Source organism: Exophiala bonariae, assembly GCF_035927105.1.
Source record: "Exophiala bonariae strain CCFEE 5792 chromosome Unknown scaffold_6, whole genome shotgun sequence".
NCBI lineage: Eukaryota > Fungi > Ascomycota > Eurotiomycetes > Chaetothyriales > Herpotrichiellaceae > Exophiala > Exophiala bonariae.
The window spans coordinates 1,075,783-1,095,751 of record NW_027042481.1 but is presented as its reverse complement, the minus strand read 5'-3'; the positions used below and the strand labels follow the sequence as shown (position 1 = coordinate 1,095,751).

The 19,969-nt window shown below is 50.3% G+C and overlaps 10 protein-coding genes across 10 annotated transcripts; 6 read left to right on the top strand and 4 right to left on the bottom strand.

The window, feature by feature from the left end:
* Positions 1-298: 298 nt before the first annotated feature.
* On the bottom strand, positions 299-1,389 carry LTR84_011853 (uncharacterized protein; the record flags this gene model as incomplete). Its single annotated transcript, XM_064855381.1, has 3 exons — positions 299-968; positions 1,069-1,263; positions 1,337-1,389. The coding sequence occupies 3 exons, from the start codon at positions 1,387-1,389 to the stop codon at positions 299-301; spliced, it is 918 nt and encodes a 305-aa protein (XP_064708970.1).
* Positions 1,390-1,899: 510 nt separating this feature from the next.
* Positions 1,900-2,973, top strand: LTR84_011852 (uncharacterized protein; the record flags this gene model as incomplete). The annotated part of the gene is made up of 1 exon (XM_064855380.1): positions 1,900-2,973. The coding sequence occupies one exon, from the start codon at positions 1,900-1,902 to the stop codon at positions 2,971-2,973; it is 1,074 nt and encodes a 357-aa protein (XP_064708969.1).
* Positions 2,974-3,586: 613 nt separating this feature from the next.
* Positions 3,587-4,051, bottom strand: LTR84_011851 (uncharacterized protein; the record flags this gene model as incomplete). Its single annotated transcript, XM_064855379.1, has 1 exon — positions 3,587-4,051. One exon carries the CDS (start codon positions 4,049-4,051, stop codon positions 3,587-3,589), a length of 465 nt encoding a protein of 154 aa, XP_064708968.1.
* Positions 4,052-4,592: 541 nt separating this feature from the next.
* On the top strand, positions 4,593-6,362 carry LTR84_011850 (uncharacterized protein; the record flags this gene model as incomplete). Its single annotated transcript, XM_064855378.1, has 4 exons — positions 4,593-4,894; positions 4,951-5,394; positions 5,463-5,698; positions 5,779-6,362. The coding sequence occupies 4 exons, from the start codon at positions 4,593-4,595 to the stop codon at positions 6,360-6,362; spliced, it is 1,566 nt and encodes a 521-aa protein (XP_064708967.1).
* An 814-nt stretch (positions 6,363-7,176) lies between these two features.
* LTR84_011849 (uncharacterized protein) lies at positions 7,177-8,922 on the top strand (the record flags this gene model as incomplete). The annotated part of the gene is made up of 1 exon (XM_064855377.1): positions 7,177-8,922. One exon carries the CDS (start codon positions 7,177-7,179, stop codon positions 8,920-8,922), a length of 1,746 nt encoding a protein of 581 aa, XP_064708966.1.
* A 20-nt stretch (positions 8,923-8,942) lies between these two features.
* Positions 8,943-10,631, bottom strand: LTR84_011848 (uncharacterized protein; the record flags this gene model as incomplete). Its single annotated transcript, XM_064855376.1, has 1 exon — positions 8,943-10,631. The coding sequence occupies one exon, from the start codon at positions 10,629-10,631 to the stop codon at positions 8,943-8,945; it is 1,689 nt and encodes a 562-aa protein (XP_064708965.1).
* A 1,045-nt stretch (positions 10,632-11,676) lies between these two features.
* On the top strand, positions 11,677-12,639 carry LTR84_011847 (uncharacterized protein; the record flags this gene model as incomplete). The annotated part of the gene is made up of 2 exons (XM_064855375.1): positions 11,677-11,880; positions 11,929-12,639. 2 exons carry the CDS (start codon positions 11,677-11,679, stop codon positions 12,637-12,639), a joined length of 915 nt encoding a protein of 304 aa, XP_064708964.1.
* Positions 12,640-12,667: 28 nt separating this feature from the next.
* On the bottom strand, positions 12,668-13,369 carry LTR84_011846 (uncharacterized protein; the record flags this gene model as incomplete). Its single annotated transcript, XM_064855374.1, has 1 exon — positions 12,668-13,369. One exon carries the CDS (start codon positions 13,367-13,369, stop codon positions 12,668-12,670), a length of 702 nt encoding a protein of 233 aa, XP_064708963.1.
* Positions 13,370-13,760: 391 nt separating this feature from the next.
* On the top strand, positions 13,761-15,677 carry LTR84_011845 (uncharacterized protein; the record flags this gene model as incomplete). Its single annotated transcript, XM_064855373.1, has 1 exon — positions 13,761-15,677. One exon carries the CDS (start codon positions 13,761-13,763, stop codon positions 15,675-15,677), a length of 1,917 nt encoding a protein of 638 aa, XP_064708962.1.
* A 1,312-nt stretch (positions 15,678-16,989) lies between these two features.
* Positions 16,990-17,398, top strand: LTR84_011844 (uncharacterized protein; the record flags this gene model as incomplete). Its single annotated transcript, XM_064855372.1, has 2 exons — positions 16,990-17,204; positions 17,278-17,398. 2 exons carry the CDS (start codon positions 16,990-16,992, stop codon positions 17,396-17,398), a joined length of 336 nt encoding a protein of 111 aa, XP_064708961.1.
* Between the last annotated feature and the right edge of the window lie 2,571 nt (positions 17,399-19,969).

The window sequence follows — 19,969 nt, the reverse complement described above, 5'->3', positions numbered from 1 at the left end:
ATGAGGTGTATTGGAGGCCAATGATGCTTTGATTCCTGAGAACGACCTGCAGAGTCCAAATCTAGAAAGCAAGTTTGTACAAGTGTGACTGCGTGGAGAGGACAGAGCTTCGGCGCCTGGAACGGTGTCGCAGATCCATACAAGCAATGTGAAAAGCCAATGATTTGTTCTACTTTATCTGAAGATACATGATAGCCACTGAACAAAGTATCGTTCGTTCCACTGCAATACACAGCCTTTGCAGAGATTCCATGGCACAAGTCGCTTCCGAAAGACTTTCTACCAAGTCAACCTCCAGTCAAGCGTGCCGTCCCATCGCCTTCCGAACATCGAAGCCCTGGATTTGACCTTTTTGGAATCGATCCACCATTTCACCAAAAGTGCACCACTCGACGCCTTCGAACTGATTGAGCCACTCTATGATACGTCGATGCATCTGCAAGACCTGTGGTTTCCCGCTGATCTGTGGATGGATACTTAGGGGGAATACAAACTCGTCGTACTCGGCATAGCAATACTCGAAGTGGTCCTTCCACATCCTCTCGAGCACATGAGGGTCTACGAAGCCATCGCTGCCGCCGTCGCCGGCGGCGAACGGAGGCCAGTCGTCAAGATGCCAGTTCGCGGGCACGGTAACGAGGGAGGATAGCTCTGGTACGGCCATGGGCGTCATCCAGTCAGCAGCCAAGCAGTCTTCGTATTTGTACGTTGTGGACTTAGCGACGTAGGACGAATAGGGGGTTCTGTAAAGCATACAATCATGGTGCATGAATGAATGGTCGTACGCGATGTCAAATTCCTCCAGTAGATGTACCGTCCGCATCGATGTCGTCCAGGCAGGTGCTGTCCAGCCAAGACGCCCCTTGACTCCCAGAGTCGACAGTACCGCAATAGACTTGGCCAATACGTCGCGTTCTTGTTGCTCGGACAGCTGGGACACGTACTCATGGCTGTAACCGTGGAGACCTCTGGCCATGGTAGCAGATGACTTAGCATTCATTAAGCACGCAAAAGAATTGCGTTCGGGAAAATTTTTAATGGTCCGGGACATAATCGAGTCATACTTACATTTCATGCTTGTCATCCAAGATCTTCAACATCTGGGATGGAAAGGTCTCCGCCGTGTGAGCTGGAACATACCACGAGGCCTTGATACCGTACTTTGCGAACAGCTTCAGCAATCGGTCGACCCCGATTGTGGCTCCGAATATGCCTCGGGAAATCTCGACAGGATCCGCTGGGGAGCCATCTTTGGTGTCAATCCTTTGTACAGGTCAATACAGTTTTGATAGATTTTGACGAGGCAAAACAGTCAGAAGGACGAAGGGAGACTTACCAGCCTGCTACAGCATCAAGATCAATGCCATATCCTACGAGGACTTTCTTCATGTTGTGAAAACTTTGATACAAATTACCGCTTTCTCTACTTCTTCATCTATCAGAGTTCTGGATTTTCTATTGACTTAGGAGGCACAAGATGTTTTGAGCTGGATTCAATCAGTGAATCATTCGCATGATGGAAACCCTCGTCTGCTTGTCCAAAAAGTATTGGTCGGACGGAGTGGAGAGATCTAGAACCAACACTATTTGGCTTCATGGAGTCTCCATGGTTGTGCGCTAGTTACTAAAGAACTGAGAAGCTTATCAGCCTGCCTATTCGAGAAATTCGACGCGCAAACAGGGACGAACTTTGGTCAAGGTTTGGTTCGCTTACGACTCTGCCACAGATGCTCGACACAATTTTAAACATCACTGCGTATGCGTAAATTGCTGGAACTTGTCTTAGAGCATCCGTACATACTGTCCAACAGCCGCTATGGATGCGCCAACAGCCATTGAATGTAACGATCCTCCTTCAGCCTAACATAGTAGTCAGGTCGCAAATTTCGCCTATCCAGTATGCTCGAAATCACCTGCACGGGCTCACCTGTAGAGATTGGTCGTCAGCATGGTGAGGCGGCATCCCAGCAGGTGGCTGGAAGCCTTGCCTTCTACAGGCGGCTGTTTGAGAAGTACACAGGCAAGCCGTGGGACGAAGTGCACTCAGTGGCAAAGGGGTTTGCGACACACATCGCCCAGACATGGTCGGCATACTACGAAGAAATGGAGGGAGTTGCATGGGGGTCTGGTCAAAGCACGCTCGACATCGTCGCCCTCAATGTCAGGTCCGAGATTATGTTTGGGCTCATGAACGACCAAACAAGCCGCGCCCGGACTGATGGCTGCACGACGGTCGTCTTGAAGCCCACGTCGACTAAGTGCTTCATGGGTCAAAACTGGGATTGGATGGAAGAGCAGAAGGAGAATTTGCTTCTTCTGACCATAATCTCTGAAGGTTCGCTGCCCAAGATCACCATGGTCACAGAGGCTGGGATCATTGGGAAGATTGGGTTGAACTCGGCGGGTGTTGGGGTTTGCCTGAACGCAATCCGGGCTCGTGGCCTGGATGAAACGCGGTTGCCTGTCCATCTGGCGTTGAGAATGGCTTTGAACGCGCAATCGGCGAGGGAAGCTGCCCATGCGTTGGAATGCTACGGGGTCGGAGGAGCAGCTCACATCATGATTGCCGACGCCCACGACGCCATTGGACTCGAGTTTACCTCGAGTGATGCCGTTCGACTGAGTCCTGACGCAAAAGGCCGCATTGTGCATTCAAATCACATGATACGGAGCCACCGGGATTTGGACGAATCAACGGAGGCAGACTCTTTCGCTCGCTTAGACAGGATACAGGTGTTGACGGAAGCTATTTTCCATTCTCCTGAATTCAGGGCGGGATTTAGCCTCGTCGACTTTGCGCAGGTCTTTGACGACCATGAAGGATATCCTGTGTCTATCTGTCGTGCACAGGAAGCGCCCAGCGAGGATGCTTCGCTGTTCACGATTGTGATGGATTTACAGCAGAAGTCGGCAGTGGTCACCGTAGGCCGGCCATGTTGCGCCGAGAGCAAACATGTAATCAACTTCGACTGACACTAAGAGTGTACGGTGTTCATCAATACATACCAAGTTTAAAGAAAAGCAATCTAGTCCTGTACATTATGCCCCGTTGTTCCTGTGAGTACATTGTTAGCTGCATTCGTCTCACTCCTATCTGATTTTATTTGAGGTGCTCAGCGAGGAGGTCGTAGTATTAATGCTCTCCGCGAGAGTATCGCGACCTCATTTTTGGACTAGACAGCGCCGTCGCTGCCAGGTGCCTCTCTCGCATGGTTCCGTGAATGCCACAGCCGATGCTTCTCAGGTTTCTTTGAAACTGGTTACCTACACTTGCTATTGGTGGTACCTAATGGGCTGGGTCCCGTTCAAAGAAATTGGCCTGCCTCTCATTATGATACTCGGCGGCTCAGCTTATCTGCGTCGGTGAGCAGCGAAGACATACGCTCCCAATTGATCATAGAGTTTGATTGTCACACTGAAGACTAATGAACTAAACGCGAGTACGGCTAGTTCAAGGAGAGAAAGAGAAACACGGCTTCAAATCCGCAAGACCAATTACCCAAGCAAGGAGCCGCTGGTCACATGCCATCGACAACATTACAGCTGGCATGTTGCCTCATTCCTCGCCTCCGTAGGGCTTCCACCACTAGTTTTCATACGCCGCTTGAACCTGGATCTCCACTAAGCACTTTGGCGGGAACAAAGCTGCCACACAGATTGCTGCCCACGCCGGCTTGTTCTTGCCCAGGTATTTCCGTGCCACTGCCGCGATTTCGAGTTGCTCGTCCTGCGACAGGACTCCCACATGGAAAGAAGTGATATTATACACGCCTTCCCATAGCTCGGTCACGCTGAGATGGGGTGATGCTGCGGCCAGGGACTTCTGGATGTTATGCATGGCGATGTCGAACTGTTGTGAGTGGCCGCCGCCGAATTGCTGGCCGTCTGTGCCGTTGGGCGTGAATGGCGAATAATCACTGGCTTCGCCGATCTGGCCCGAGGTCGCGACTATGCGTGCATTTTTGCCGTGAAATGAAACCGCAGAGCTGATGTTGAATACATCTCCCAGGGACGCGTATCCAGGATAGTCGTGGTTCTTGACGAATGCCATACTTCATGCGTCGGGTCGCGAGGAGGAATGTCGCGAACTGGGTATTCGGTCAACTTTCACTTGTAAGACTTGCGGCTTAGGTTTCATCGGACTCTTCACCTTCGCAAAACTCATCCTATATAGATGCTAGCCCTCTAGAGCATTCATCGATGCCATGGGGGTGTCGCACCCGTGGGGCTTTACGAGTCGAGGTGGCACAACCACGGGAGCGACCAATCGCTGCGGCTGATAAGGAGCCTGTGAACTCGGAGCGCCCTAACCGTATCTGGGCAATAGATGAGCTGGCCCAGCAGACCCTCCCCAGGATTGAGCGATGTAAAGCTGACAAGGTCTCGCTCGATAGAGTTCGTGATTCCGCCGACCAACATGATTCGGGCGAGGCACGCGAAAGACAAGGCGTCGCGATAGTTCAATTCCCAACCTCAGCCGTTCCCGCTCAGAATGATTGATACAAGTGAGCGGCCTGCCCGTTGTGGTGCTCTGGGGCCTCAACTTCTGTCCACCATTTCAGACAGTGATAGCAATCAACGGCGCTGAAACCATGTCACCAGTCGCATCTCCAATCGAGCAGAATGGTTTGTCCACCGACGAAATTCAGCTTCGCGCACAGGGCCATGTCGGTGAACTACCGCGTCAATTTGGGGCCTTTGCTACGCTCTCCCTCGCCTTTAGCATCACAAACTCTTGGATCGGTTACTCTGCAGTTTTCGCCTACCCATTGTTCGCGGGAGGTGGCCCGACCGTTTTCTTTGGCCTTATCGTCGCGACCATAGCCTGCTGCTTCATCACCGCCGGGCTGGCGGAACTAGCATCAGCATTTCCCTCAAGCGGTGGCCAATATCAGTAAGCCCCAGCCACACGCAGCGGCAGCTCTTGATTCCCTTATTGATGGAATCCAGCTTCGCCTTTATGGTCTCCTCGTCCGAGTATCGATCGGCTGTGGCATTCACGGTCGGCTGGCTGAGTGTCATCGCTTGGTGTTTGACAGCCGCTTCGGCGGCCATTTTCTGTGCACAGGTCGTCACGAACATCGCTTCTTTTCTCCATCCCGAATACGTATGGACACAGTGGCAGGTGTATCTTATCTACGTCCTCCTCTGCATTGTTGCTGTCGTTATTGTCGTTTGGCTGCCTCGCCAGATTCCCAAATTGGAAGTCGTCTTCTTTCTTTCGTCCATAGTTGGATTTGTCGTCTTCACCATCACCGTCTTGTCAAGAAGCAAGCAGAAGCAGAGCAGTTCCAAAGTATTCACCGATTGGTATAATCAGACTGGATGGGGCGACGGCACAGCTTTTCTACTGGCTGTAGGAACCTGCATGTACACCTATCTGGCAGTGGATTCGTGAGTTTCTCCTTTGTCGTCTAACCCCCTTGGAAACTGTTCATAGACTAATCTTCTCAATTCATCAGAGTTACGCACGTGGCGGAAGAAATGCCCAATCCAGGGAAAAGGGTTCCTCAAGCGATGTGCTTGACCATGCTTATTGGAATGATCACCGCCTTCACATGGACCATCGCCTTTATGTTCTCCTCCAGTGATTTGGATGAAGTGTCCGTGTCAGCCTTGCCAATATTGACGGTCTACCATCAAGCCTTGGGATCTGAAGCCGGCGCAGCATTTTTCGCTGCCTGGCTCCTGTTTGCCTGTAAGTCCCCCTTCCCCCACGAAACGCAATTATGCATAACATTGCGCATAAACAACACCTGCTGAACAAGAGCTATCTAGATTACGGCGCTACCATCAGTTGCTTCGTCTCTGCCGGCCGCCAGACGTGGGCGTTTGCAAGAGACAACGGATTGCCTTACAGCAAAATCTTCGCAGAAACGCATCCGAACTTACAGGTGCCTGCAAATGCGACCTACGCTACGCTTGTCTTCTGCATCCTCTACGGGCTTATCTATATCGGATCCACCACTGCATTCAACAGTTTCATCAGCCTGTCCATCTTGGGGCTGAACGTCACCTATGCGATTCCTCAGGCAGTGGTGCTGCTTCGTGGCCGCGACAAGTGTCTGCCAAACCGCCAATTTGACCTAGGACCCATCTTCGGGCCGTTCTGCAATGCCTTTTCTGTACTCTGGATGACTCTTTTCGCAGTCTTGTTCTGCTTCCCCGTATTTTTACCTGTCACGGCGCAAAATATGAACTACCTGAGTGTTGTGCTCGTTGGCGTCTGCTTGGTCATTCTTGCCCTCTGGTGGGGTGGGAAAAGAAAGTCCTTCACAGGGCCGCATGTTGATATCGCGGGGTTGGAGGTGCTGTCTGCAGTCAATACGTCCGAGCCCGAGACTGCAGAGAAACCCTTGTAAAGTAACAGATGACATAGACAGGGTCTGAGATCTACTTCATAGTGGGTGGCTGGTTAGTTCCTGGAATCTCAAAGTGGTTACAATCTCTCGTGTATGGTCAAGACTCGAATGCGCATGTGTAGTGTCATGGGACCCGATAATGAAGAGCTCACTAGGCTTCCCTGCGTTCTGGGAAACTTAGGAACAATGTCATAGAGCTACGTACTTGTCACATTAGAGTTTCTTGAATATTCTTGAATGGAGATTGAATTTTACCCATATTTCACCCATATTCCCCCCTCGTCTCCGCTGAGCTTGAGATCATGGTCCCTCGGGGTAACAGGAGGTCAGATCGAGTGCTGAACCATACGAGGCCAGACAGACGGACAGACCCCAGCATCATGCAATGCTCGACGTAAATATTGGCCCAATACGGTAATGGTGGGTGCCGAGGCGAGACCAAAGCTTACTCAATTGCCGGCCGTTTCGAGCTTGTACGCCTCCCACCACCTACCACGTGTGTGCTGTACCGTGGTCACTCACGACAAGCCTTTCCTGTTATCGAATCTTCCGAAATGGCCAACTGTGCTGTACGGGGCCCGACAAGGATCTTGATCGCTGCTCAGCGCTGCTATGGTGAGCCCGCCTGTCCTGAGTGGGAAGGAATACAGCTGCGTGCTTTAATTTCAAACCCAAGAAGATATTAACTATCACGACGATCATAAAAGTGATATTCTGCAGACTTCAAAAGTAGTTTTGTGGATTTGTCCCCCTTTAAAAATCGAGGAACCACAGAGAAGCGCGACACAACACAGCTATAACAAATCCAAAAGAAATGGATGGCACATTGATCTTTGACTACATAGTCTGCGGTGGAGGAACTTCAGGATGTGTCGTTGCTTCAACGCTGGCATCCAACTTAAACGTCTCTGTCCTGCTCGTCGAAGCAGGGCGAGATGCAACGGCACCATCTGACGTTCTCATCCCAGGCAAATATGTCCATCAACTCTCGGCCGATCCGGAAGGCCTGTGGCAGTTGCCGACCGTGCCACAGAAAGAACTTGGAGGGCGCTCGATATTATTCTTGCGTGGAAAGCAACTCGGTGGGAGCAGTGCCATTAACTATATGGCTCTAGCTCGTGGACCAGCGGCTGATTACGACGAGTGGGCTCGTTTGACTGAGGATGACAGCTGGGCATGGAAGAACATCTTGCCACTAATGAAGCAGCTGGAGGATTTCCGACCCTCGCGGCCGTGTGGATTTGAGCAATACGCAGATCCGGATCTGTCGTGCCACGGCGCTGGAGGTCCTATAAAAGTCGGATTTGGTGATGTAATGACCCCAGGGGTAGATACGTTTATTCAAGCATGTGGGGAGACTGGTATCCCACTCTGCAAGGATAACAACGCCGGCGACCCTGTTGGGGTTAGTTTAGCACAGTTCAACACTGGCGGTGGCATTCGGTCGTATGCGGCGAACGCCTTTCTCGACCAGCAGAAGCAGGAGAGCCTACCAAATTTGAAGATCCTCACGAATACAGATGTGGATCAGGTGATGTTTGATAACAAGAAGGCCAAAGGCGTGAAGCTGCACAATAAAGTCGACAGTACAACACTCGAAGCGTTTTGCCGGAAGGAAGTTATCATCTGTCAGGGGACTTTCGGTTCTCCCCAATTGCTGATGTTGTCGGGAGTCGGGCGGAAGCATGAACTGGAACAGCTAGGCATTCAATCTGTGCTTGACAACCCTGAGGTCGGCCAAAACATGTTGGACCACAGCATCCTCACGATCGAATACCAGGTCAGAGATAGCTCCCCAGCGCATAATCAGATCTTCGCCAATCCCAAGCTGTTGGCAGAGGCCGACGCCCAATATGCCAAGGACAGGACGGGGCCTCATAACACCTTTGGAACGAGCGGATCTGTAGCGTTTCCTAAAATTCAAGATCTTTTTCAAAGCTCCGAATTTGAGACGCTCGATGAAAAGACGAAGAACTTCATGCTCGAGAAAACGAGGCCGTCCGCTGAAATATGGCTAGGTTCGGGTCCGGCAGCTTTCGAGACGGGCTCACCTCAAGAGACTTACATGACCCACGAGTTGCTGCTGCAGAATAACCTTTCGAGGGGAACAGTTTCATTGCAGTCTGCCAATCCGAGAGACCTCCCTCGTATAGATCCTCGGTTTTTGCAACACCCATACGACAAGAGGATTGCGATAGAGACTGTCAGAAAGGCGATCGCGATTGGTCGGACACGTGCCTATCGCTCGAATATTCAGCGAATGGTGCACGGTCCGAATGGCGATGATGATGAAAGTATTCTGAGATTTGTGCGGACAAACCTAGGTCAAGGATACCATAGTCTGGGGACATGTCGGATGGGCCCATTGCGCAACAGCCAAGCTGTCGTTGATCGTTATTTCCGAGTCATTGGAGTGGAAGGTCTGAGGGTGGCGGACCTGTCGGTCTGCCCGATACTCACTTCGAACCACACACAGATAAATGCTTATCTGATTGGCCAGCGGTGTGCCAATACTATTTTGCATGATGGTGAGTTAGGTAAGCCGTTGGAACTAGTGTAATGCAATGATATGCCGTTTCGTCACACCGGAATCATAGAACCCAGGCCCTCGGACGATAGAAGCGTGAGATAGTCGGGACGGGTCTCCGAGCCCCACACCTTTTCCAGTATGGTCATCACCGAGTCAACATTCTTGAATCCTCCACTTCGTTGCATGAGATGTGCTCTGTCGCGAAGCCATTGTCTGCGTCTCTCGTCGGTGAGTTCCAAACCTGCATGGAACAGTGGCCACAAGAGATTATCTGCCCAACCAGTCAAGGCCGGTATTGATTTAGCATGGTGGAAAATGCTTTGTGTCAGCCATGATATCTCGTCTTCGTCGGCAGTCAAGTTGAATAGCCTTATGATGTACAGGGCTATTGCATGTCGATAGGCCTCTGTAAGATGCAGCCAATCCTCCCCACGTTCATTATAGAGAGGTAGCATGAAGAGTCGCTGCTTCAATTGAAAGGCTTGGGCCTGGTCCTCAACGGAAGGATTTTTGCTATCTCCCAGCGACTTGTGTAATTCCACGGTCATTGCCACAATCTCAAATTGACCCGGTGGACAAGGGAACACGTCGTAGCTCCATTCGATTGAAGGTCCTCTGAGGCGTAAGACATCAGCACATGTAAACTTGGGCTTTCTCTGGCCGGAGGCCGCGGACATGATATCCAGACAAGCGATATATTGCTCGACAAAGCAATCAGGTGTCATGTGGTCTCCGCGTAAGTCAATCAGTCTGCGGGCCGCTGAGAAATGGGCGTCAAAATTCGAGTATCCGCCAAGGCACAAGTCGGTAAGGGTGAGCATGAGGATGGTCGCAAGCTTGCCATCATCAGCGACACTCGGCTCCATCCACAGCTGCTCCTGGAATCTTCTCATCGCTTTCCCTTTGAAGCGCAGCGCTTGTACGTGAAAGCCAGGATCAAGCAACCGTACATTAAAGTGGCAGGCGGCCAAGGCCGCGCAAGCATACAGTAGTGCTGGGTTGTGAACGGCAAGTGGAAGAATGTACTGACTGTAGGGGTTGCGCATTGTCTTATTATCGATGCAAAGCCGTGGTGCGACCTCCAAGATGTGATAGTTGAGTAAATGCTTTAGTTCCCAAGGAATATTGTAGAGATCCAAGCTTTGCGATAAGGTTGATCCCAGCATGCCATGTTTGTGATAAGGCTGGACCACACCCTCGCCGTCGCCATTGCTATGTCTCGATGATGTACCGGCAGCCTCAATAGTGCCTCCAGTATCTTCGATGGTTAGCAGGAAGTTCTCGGGCAGAAAACTATCTGTGGTGCCAGAATAATGTTCAGCAAAATCAGTATGCTCCGTTGGAGTGGACATTGAGAGCGAAAACATCGAAAATGCATCCATTGTGTTTATGTCGGCGGTGTCAAGTAGGTTCTGGACCGTGTCCGGTTGATCAATATCAGTAGCATAAGTCTCATCAACCGGTGCCAAGTCGTCGGTGGAAGAAGCTTCGATGGTTGTATCAAGAGGCAGGGTTGGCAATGTCCGTTTCCTTCTTGATATGGTTGTGGCCTGCATGTCTTCCATAGAAGATTGGCCCGCCAGCTTCCCACGACTTGCGAAACCGGACCATTTAAGAACGTATCCTTCACATTGAATGCCTTTGACCACACAAGTTTGGCAATTGGGGAGTTCTCGCGTACACTTGCGTCCTCTACGCCGACAGGTCTTGCAGGCGGCACCGTGCAGTCTTGTTTTCATCTTGCTCCTTAGAACCAGTATGTGGATGGTGCGCTGTTGAGGCGGTGCGATGTATCACAGGGATGCCCAACAGCAGATTCATCTCTTGTTCTAGAGCAGGCCCATGAAATGGGGGTCGTGATAAACACTGTCGAGATAAGGTTAGACCTTCAAAGCGGAGCATACCTGTTCCGGTCAAAGCGGTTTATTCATTTGCCAGACAGTTCAATCTGACGTCAACAAGGCTGGTGCTAGCCGATTGAGACTAGCTTTGGATCACTTTGGGTCTGTGGTATCTAGAACGCCACCTAGAACGACAGCATCGGTATTCTAGGCTGCGGGAACTAAACTGTCAGTCAAAGTTCAAAATTGATCCTGTATGAACTTCGTCTCATTTGAGAAGCGGACAAGCGTATCAGAAGTTGTTGGTAGCAATGGCTAGGTACGAGAGTCTCTAGATGTGCTGCAGAAAGATCCAAGAGGCCACCGGAGATTGGTAGATTGCACTGACTTTCATTTCTGGAATCAGACACAGACTTCGAGCACATCAAGACCGGTGCTGAGGACTACTCGCAGCCAGCTCGCGGCTTTCGCAGTTAAATATGTCCACACCAGGTTCCGCAAATTATGGACACGGAAGAAAAGCAAAAACTTTGTGCAATGATTCAGGGATGTCCATTTGGTTGCTTTAACCCATGAAGATGTCAGGAATAGGTGAATCTAGACTTGCTGTCACCGAGGTGGTGAAAGTCAGGTGGAGTGTTGGTATATTTGTAGGGAGTAGAGGTATTGAGAGACGTGCGTAATTTGCACATTTCGACCTGTGAAAGTGGAAAACTATTTACAGGAGACGTACGTTGACCTCAGGTAAGGCTGTGGCGTGAAGGGGTCGATCATGTGATAGTGGGCTAGGGCGGCGAGGGATCGTGAGCGCCGCCCTAGAACGAAGATAGAGGGGAATCACCTGCGCCGAAGTACAGACAAGACAGACAAGGATAGAGTCAACTTTTGCCAGATCACCATCGAAAGCAACTTTTTGTTTGTTCAACAAGAACAATATCTCGCCATGGGCTGGTCATCGCCCGATAGCATCCTCACGAGGCTCTTCTCTGGCGACCCTTTGATCATCGCCATCGCACTCCTCATCACATTCGGTCTACCAGTCTGTTTACATCTCTATTTCTACACTCAGGCAAATCGAACGAAGTCCACCCCAACCTTCCTCCTCCTAGGGCCCAGTGGTGCCGGCAAGACATCTTTCGTGTCTTTGGTACTTATCTACCCGCTACATTATGGTGTCCGTCACTAACGCTGTCAGATACAAAAACAATCCTCCAATCCTGAAGAAAAGGAATCCGAACCATCCCCAACTCGGACTTCCCAAGTCAAGACAAATGTCAGCTTACTTCTTCCGGGCACGATTCCTCTCGGATCCAACAAGTATCGTTCTCAAAACGATGCGTCCTTGAAAGACAAACATCCGACTCCTTACAGCATAATCGACACTCCGGGGCATGGGAAGTTGAGACTCGAACATGCCTTGTCGCAACTCAATAATCCTGCTTTGCGCGGGGTAATCTTTGTGGTGGATTCCAGTGTTCTTGATTCCAGTGACTCTTCTGCTTCTCGGGACACCGCCGCATACCTGCACGATACGTTGCTTGCGCTACAGAGGAGACTATCAGACAAAGGGTCAAAGAAGCCCAAAGCCGCGCTTCCCGTGCTGATTGCAGCGAACAAGCAGGACCTGTTCACGGCTCTACCAACTGGCGCAGTTAAAGATCGTCTACAGTCTGAGATTGAGCGGGTTCGAGTATCGAGAAGCAAGGGACTTAGTGCGGTAGGTCAGGACACAGATGAGGACGAAGGAGACGATGTTCTTGGAGGTGGAGGAGAAGATAAATTCACATTCAAACTGCTGGAAGAAGAATATGATACCAAAATCGATGTTATTGGCGGCGCAGTCAAAGGTGAAGAAGCTGGCAAGGGTGTGCAGAGATGGCTAGAATGGATAGGTGGCTGTCTGTGATCATCACGATTGACGCACAGATTCATCATCATATTATGCCGCGACTGAAAATATCTTGAGGATCTTGACGCTGGTCTTGACCTTGATATCTTGGATCGTCCTGCGCACTAGGTGGAAGATCGTTGTAGGGATCGTAATCGGTCGGAATACCGCCCACCCCTTGCTTCAAATATAACAACAATCTGTACGCGCTGCTGCCATTGAGATAATACCGGTGCAGCTTTTTGCTCCTCAGAAAGCCCAGTCTTTCATACAGCTTCATCGCCGCCGTGTTGGTTTCCTCGGTTTCGAGTGCGATCTCATCGGCGTCTTTCTCGATCATCAGATCAATCGCTTTACTGACCAACGTCGTGGCGAGTCCTTTTCCTCGAAACGCCTCATTGGTGGCCAGCATGGCAATATAACCCCTCAAGGGTCCACCTCGATGTGATTCCAGCTTGCAAATGACGACGGCCGCGAGCTTGTTGTTATCCGTGGTGTCGACCGCCATAAAGCACAGCTCGGCCCATTGGTAGAGGAAGTATCGGTAGACATAGATGCTGTAGGGTTCCGAGAGGTCTTTGGAGATCAGCTCGCGGATCTGAGGGAGGTATTCGGCTTCCTTCTCGAGCGAGTACTGCACATATTCTATGCCGGGTGGGGTGCACTGGAAGTGCGCGCTGGGTGAGATGGACTCGGAGGTGGTCAGGTCACTCGATGAGAGAGGAGCAGCTGCGACATCACTGCTCATCTTCTTTTCTTTACCGAAGGTCGCATGGGTATGGGCCCATTCTCGAAGTGGTAAAGGTCGTTCCGATGGTTCGGAGAGGGGCTGGATCGTGCCTGAAGATCGTTTTTTTTGGGAGAAGGAAATGAGAAAAGGCCTATGACGAAATGGGATGTATCTGCAGACTCAGGCTGCATGTGAAATTTGTAAGGGAAATTGTTCAGAGTACAAAGCCCTCGGCCATCAGGTTACATAGTACTTTTAATAACGATCCGTGGTCCGGATCTAACCTCTCTGGATATTTATACTTTTATCCCAACTCGAATCTTGATTCACACACGTTCAAAAGATTGTGGGCTCCCGCGTGATCCCTAACCATTTTACATGTTGAGGAACACCGCCCACAGGCACCAACATGTCTGCACTTCGACGTCGTCTCGTAAACCTGGTGAACGACACGCCTTCAACCGCGGATAGCCGGGAAAGTACTCCGGATGCTGGTGAAGAAGTCAAACTCATATCAACCAAGAAACTTGAAAAACTCAGCAAACGCAAAACCAGTAAGAAGAGATCCGGCTTTATCTTTGGCCTGGGTGGTTTGTTGGGGTTGCTACTCGCGCTTCTTTTCGCCGAATCTCAAGATGTGATCAAGCTCGAAGGCTTGCTTGATGTCAATCTTGATAGTTTGATGGATGTCATCCCGGCAGGGATCATCAAAGATGTCAAAGATCTTTCCAAGGCTGAACGTGAGGCGGTCAACTATGACTCGTTCTCGGTAGGCCTCTATCTTCAGTCTCAAGGTGTCTCGGCACATCACCCAGTTATCATGATTCCAGGTGTTATTTCTACAGGTCTTGAATCATGGTCCACAGGTGCGTCTTCCAGGCAGTACTTTCGAAAGAGACTCTGGGGCTCTTGGTCCATGATGAGAGCCTTGGTGTTGGATCAAGCTGCCTGGAAAAAGCACATCATGCTTGACAAGGACACGGGTTTGGACCCACCGGGCATCAAATTACGAGCAGCTCAAGGGTTTGACGCCACTGACTTCTTCATTACCGGATACTGGATCTGGAACAAAATACTAGAAAATCTGGCCACCATTGGCTATGATCCTACCAATGCCTATACGGCGGCCTATGACTGGAGATTATCCTATCAGAATTTGGAGGTTCGTGATCAATATTTTTCCAGATTGAAGAACTACATCGAAGTAGCCCATAAGACCAGTGGCAAGAAGGCTGTTCTGGTCTCTCATTCCATGGGCAGCCAAGTCTTCTTCTTCTTTATGAAGTGGGTTGAGCATAAAGATCATGGTAATGGAGGTCCAAAATGGGTGAATGATCACATTGATTCATGGATCAATATTTCCGGCTGCATGCTGGGGACAGCAAAGGATATCCCAGCTGTACTCTCTGGGGAGATGAAAGACACAGCTCAACTGAATGCATTTGCTGTTTATGGGTTAGAGAGGTTCCTGTCCAAGGAAGAGAGAGCAGAAATCTTCCGAGCCATGCCTGGGATATCTTCTATGTTACCAAAGGGGGGTGATGCGGTCTGGGGCAACAGCTCCTGGGCACCAGACGATCTACCACCACCGGAACAGAACATTACCAATGGTGTTTTCCTGTCTTTCAAGCTCAAGACAAACTCGACAGAAACGCCGATCAAAAATCTTACCATGGCCGAGTCCTTCGACTACCTCATGGATCATTCCGAGGACTGGTACCGTGACCAAGTCAAACACGCCTACTCGCACGGCGTCGCACACACGAAAGTAGATGTTGAGAAGAATGAAAATGTCCCTCGGACCTGGCTGAATCCATTAGAAGCCCGGCTCCCCGTCGCGCCCAAACTGAAGATCTACTGCTTCTACGGAATTGGGAAGCCCACGGAACGAGCATATTTCTACAAGGAGACCGAGAACCCGTTGCACGGCAACATCAACATCACCATCGACACGTCCATCACGTCTCCCGGTGCGCGTGTACAAGCACTCGGCTCGGTTGATCGAGGAGTGGTGTTTGGGGAGGGAGACGGGACAGTAAATCTCGTGTCGACGGGCTACATGTGCTCGAAAGGTTGGAAGGATATCAAACGGTATAACCCTGGAGGAGTCAAGGTCAAGACCTACGAAATGCCCCATGAACCTGACAGATTCAGTCCTCGAGGCGGGCCGAATACCGGTGATCATGTCGATATCTTGGGGAGAAGCAGTCTGAATGATTTGATTCTCCGTGTGGCAGGTGGCAAGGGTGATCAGATCGAAGAGAACTATCAGAGTCGAATCAAGGAGATCAGTGAAAGGGTACAGATTTTTGATCATGAGTACTGAAGATGAGATATATGATGATGACTACTCTGAAGAGTGACAGGGTTGGAGGTTTCAGGTTGGAAGGATCCAACTTTCTCATCTCCTTCTAGATCTGCTGGAATGAACTTATGGGTCGGCGAATGGACGTTTGGGCAAGACATCGAGATACCCTATAAATGGCGTACATATAGAATTGAGTCTCTACTTTAATGATAGAATATAAGCGGAGGACTACTACGAAACTTTTGTCTCTCTTCGACATTATTGAACAGCCACATGCACAGTTGAACAGGCCTTGCTAACTCCTGTGGGAAGAGGCCCCTGGCCCCTGGGTTTTGAGCCGGGCACTGTCTGCTTACCTACCTAGGTAGTTACTTCGCGGGCTCTTCAGCGCTAGCCGAAGCACGGATAGAGCCTAACCAGTCGATTGTTTTAGGCCCGTGACCCTTATCACTCAAGCCCCCTCGGCCCCATTCTGTCCCCCGAGATTCAACTACATGACACCTGGGCAGTACGGCATGTGGGTTAAGCCTGCAGTGTCACTTTTCCGAGTTCTTCACATGCAATCTTTTGACATAATTGTGCGTCGACTGTGGCTCAGCTGTGGTCTTCGTTGTCACTTCGAATCTCACTCGAAACCAGTTTCTGTGTAGGTCGCCAACACATTCCTTGGTCCAGGAAGTGGCTGACGCGCACGACAACGTCTTACGATAGTCAACGGATGCAACGTCAAACAGTTGTACAATCACAAGCACAGATGGATACTCAGGTTTGTACACGCAACTCATCATCGCCATAAACCACTTTAAGTAAAAGCAACGCGTATTGTTACCTCGCGCAGGCCACTCCTGCCCGGAACATCTACCGCCCCGCCACGATCTGGCCCCAAAGTTGGAGGAAGATTCAAAGGATTTTCCGCCCGCAATCCTACCGCTGAACAACATCGGTGGACTCTGCTGTGCCCTCCCTCTCAAAACCTTCGTTGTACTCTTTTAAAACTCTCCTCCATTATCTATCACCGTGAATGCCTTTGGAGGTATCTATACTTGAGGCCAAAAGAATCTCTGGATAATTCTCCTTGAAATACAGAACCCAACCACACCGCTCCCATAACTTGACCTTCAGTAAACACCCACGATACCCTCTCGGTGTCAAGGTTCGATTTCTTTTCTCACGACCTCACGCCGTGAGGTAGTGTTCTCACGTACTGCCACTGACCCAGGAGAGCCAAAATCTTACTCGACCGGTCAGTTTTCCGATACTCAATCCACGAATTCTCGACCCCGCCAGTCACTTCAGATTCCCCACCACCAGCCCCGACAAAGAAACCACCATGGCCAAAGCCGCGTCCATCATTCCCTTGATCGTCCTCATCCTTTTCGTTGGATTTATCGCCGCAGTAGGTTTTGTCGCATACTCGATTGCGCACGACGTTGGTCACAAGACAAGGCAAAAGCTGGAGCGCAAGAATGTTTCTTTTAGTCGAGATGGCATGAAGGTCGGCGTAAAGGAGGTATCAGTTGAACAGCAAGAAGACAAGACACAGAGGTATGGAGACATTGCCTGTACAACTGGGCAATTTTTGAGGACCGCACTGACTAGTTGTCTCCTGGCTTGACAGTGTACTCATGAAAGTGTGGAATTCCGCATCTTGGTCGTCCTATGACCCCAAGGTGGTCTGGTCGAAGGGGTCATCTGCCGCGGCGAGCACTCCTCCGGCTGCTGACAGACGCAATCCGTAAGTTCTTCATGCCTGCGACGTCAGGAATTCTTTCCCCGGATGGTCACAAGTCCGTCGACCACGAAACCTTCTAACTTACATTTGTCCGCGCAAATAGATTCGTTCGACAATCGTCCGGTTCAAAGGAAGCGCCGAACCTCTCTCGACATAGCTCGAGTTCAAGCAACCTCACGAGAACGGTTTCCGGGAAGGCGAAATGATTCCCACAACGGGATGTCTGATAGTTTGGATTGTCGGGATCGTCCCGTAGCATCTGAAGTCTGTACCGGGGATTGCGAATGGTCAGGCGGAGACACACGACAGCCCGTGTGATGTCCTTGCGCCACTGCTTCACAATGAACATCATGGCGTGCCTGAGCTGATTTCGGGAAGCCCAACATCTATATCACATGATGTCTTGCGGCGTTGAGAATCTTGAACACCAGGGACACATATCTCCTTCAAAGAGCATTTGATACTGGGGAGTGAAGGGCACAACAGCATGAGACATTGACCAGATACGATGAGGATTATGACAACGACCACGATGATGAAATATTCTCCAGCGAGAAACCCATGAACAGAATCAACTGCTTTGAAACGAAAATGAAGATAAAAATAAACATGAACAGGCAAGAAGACAAGGCAAGACTTGACCTTTTCAATGACATATGGATGCCAAGTGACGACTGCGCGTACTTATTCATGTGTACTTGTCTTGAGTTGTGTACATATGTACAACAAAAGTACACCTCCAACTCGTGAAGCAATCTAGATTTTAGAATAAATCAAAGATCGCCTTGACGACTTAGATATGTGCCTTCGTTACCCCTTCCGAAAGCACAGTCTTACTCCGTGCGGCTCAATACGGAAAGGAAATATCATCTCGTCGAGTAACTAGGTAGGATCTACCCAGGCTGCACCCACATGCGCGTGCGCGTGCGCACGGAAGAACCATTTTGGTACTGTAGGTATGTACACATATAGGTAGGTCTGTCTGGGCAAGCTGGCGGATATAAGATCCTGCCTTGTTGGTCGCGAATTGTTAGAAGTCATCCGCGTACTCGTACGTGTTCGCTTCACTTGACGGGGGTTCGATCAATTCTCCGCATCCATGTCTGGAAAGCGTACGGATACACGTAAAGGCACGGATGTTCCTCACCTCATTGTTAAGTCTAGGTAGGCACTATGCCGAGGGCAAAGCATCGCGTTTTCCTAATCGAGGAGACTACATACAGCCTCGCCTCGCCTCGCCTCGTCTTGACCCTTGTGTTGACCTACGTGGGTGTGGAGGTACGAGGTACGGATGTAGAAAAAGGTCGAGTGAAGATGCCAGCACGCGATGTAGAGCTCGATGCGGAAAGCCGAGAGACTTACCAGTTGAGACTTGACTTGATTACTTGAGATGCTCTCCCGGTAGTGGGGTCAGTTCTCAGTCTACAGAAGTTGGGTCCCGGGATAGAGCTGAGCTTGAGGGACAGATGAAGCAATCAACCAGGGCAGGCGGTGGGCGCCAAACCATCCAATCAGGATTTCGTGATAGAGTTTCATGCACGATGACAAAAGTCCTGGGATGATGAGGTGCAGTGCAGGTCAACCTCGGATGAGATGCGAGCTTGCGGCAGATTACGAGGTTTACGAGGATTTATTTTCAGACGAAACGTGAAGGGGGCGGTCTGGTACGGAGCGGGAGGGCTTGCTGAGTCAACGGCATGTGACTGGATGTTCGGCTTCGGGCGGGATGCATAAAGAGAAAATTTGCATAACGAAAGGAAAATCTCTCGCGTGCTGGGAAGCCGGTCCCACTCCACTTTGCGGCTCAATCATCGGTTGTGCGAATTGCATGATCACCGATGCGGCGATAGATGTCCAGGGTGGAAAATGATCGGAAACAGCCGCGGTGATCCTAATCAGAAGTTGCTGAGTTCTGGACCATCGAGACTGGAAAGAAGAAATAGGGGAGATTGTGAGATTTGATGAGTGGGCAGAAGAAAGAGTTTTTCCGAGATGTTGAAATTGAAAGTGGTCAGGATAAGGATAGGCGTGGACAGGGCTGGCTGTTAGGGGGTGGGTTGATGGGAAATTGGCTGACTGTGAGGTGTCGCTTTCACAAAGGCTTTTTATGCAAAAGGTGTGGCTGAACCGATCAAAGATTAGGGCCAGCCACAAGAAAACCACACCGGTGTATCAGATTGAAGTCGTTTGGGGATAAGCGAACGAGGCTGGATCAGGAAGCAAGAGGTTGCGAATACGGATACGGACATTGATCATCGTTAGCTAGTGAGACCATCAAAGTTATGTCTGTGTATCACAACGTTTTCAACGGCTGAGACGGTGACATTCTCAGCTGGCATCATCTCTCCAAGAACAAACATCTATGATGCTGCCGAGAAACGGCAACTGTGAGTGCTTAGCCAGTCACGGAGAATAAAAGTCAAGAATTGGCGGATAGAGGCAAAAGAAATCCTGCGTGGAAATCTACATCATGGTGACGTCGAAGTGACAGATTTTGCCCTTCGGTTTCGCGTGTTCCTAGAGGTTAATTTGGATGCGCTGCTAATAGTACTAACAACAATCATAACAATAGATTGGG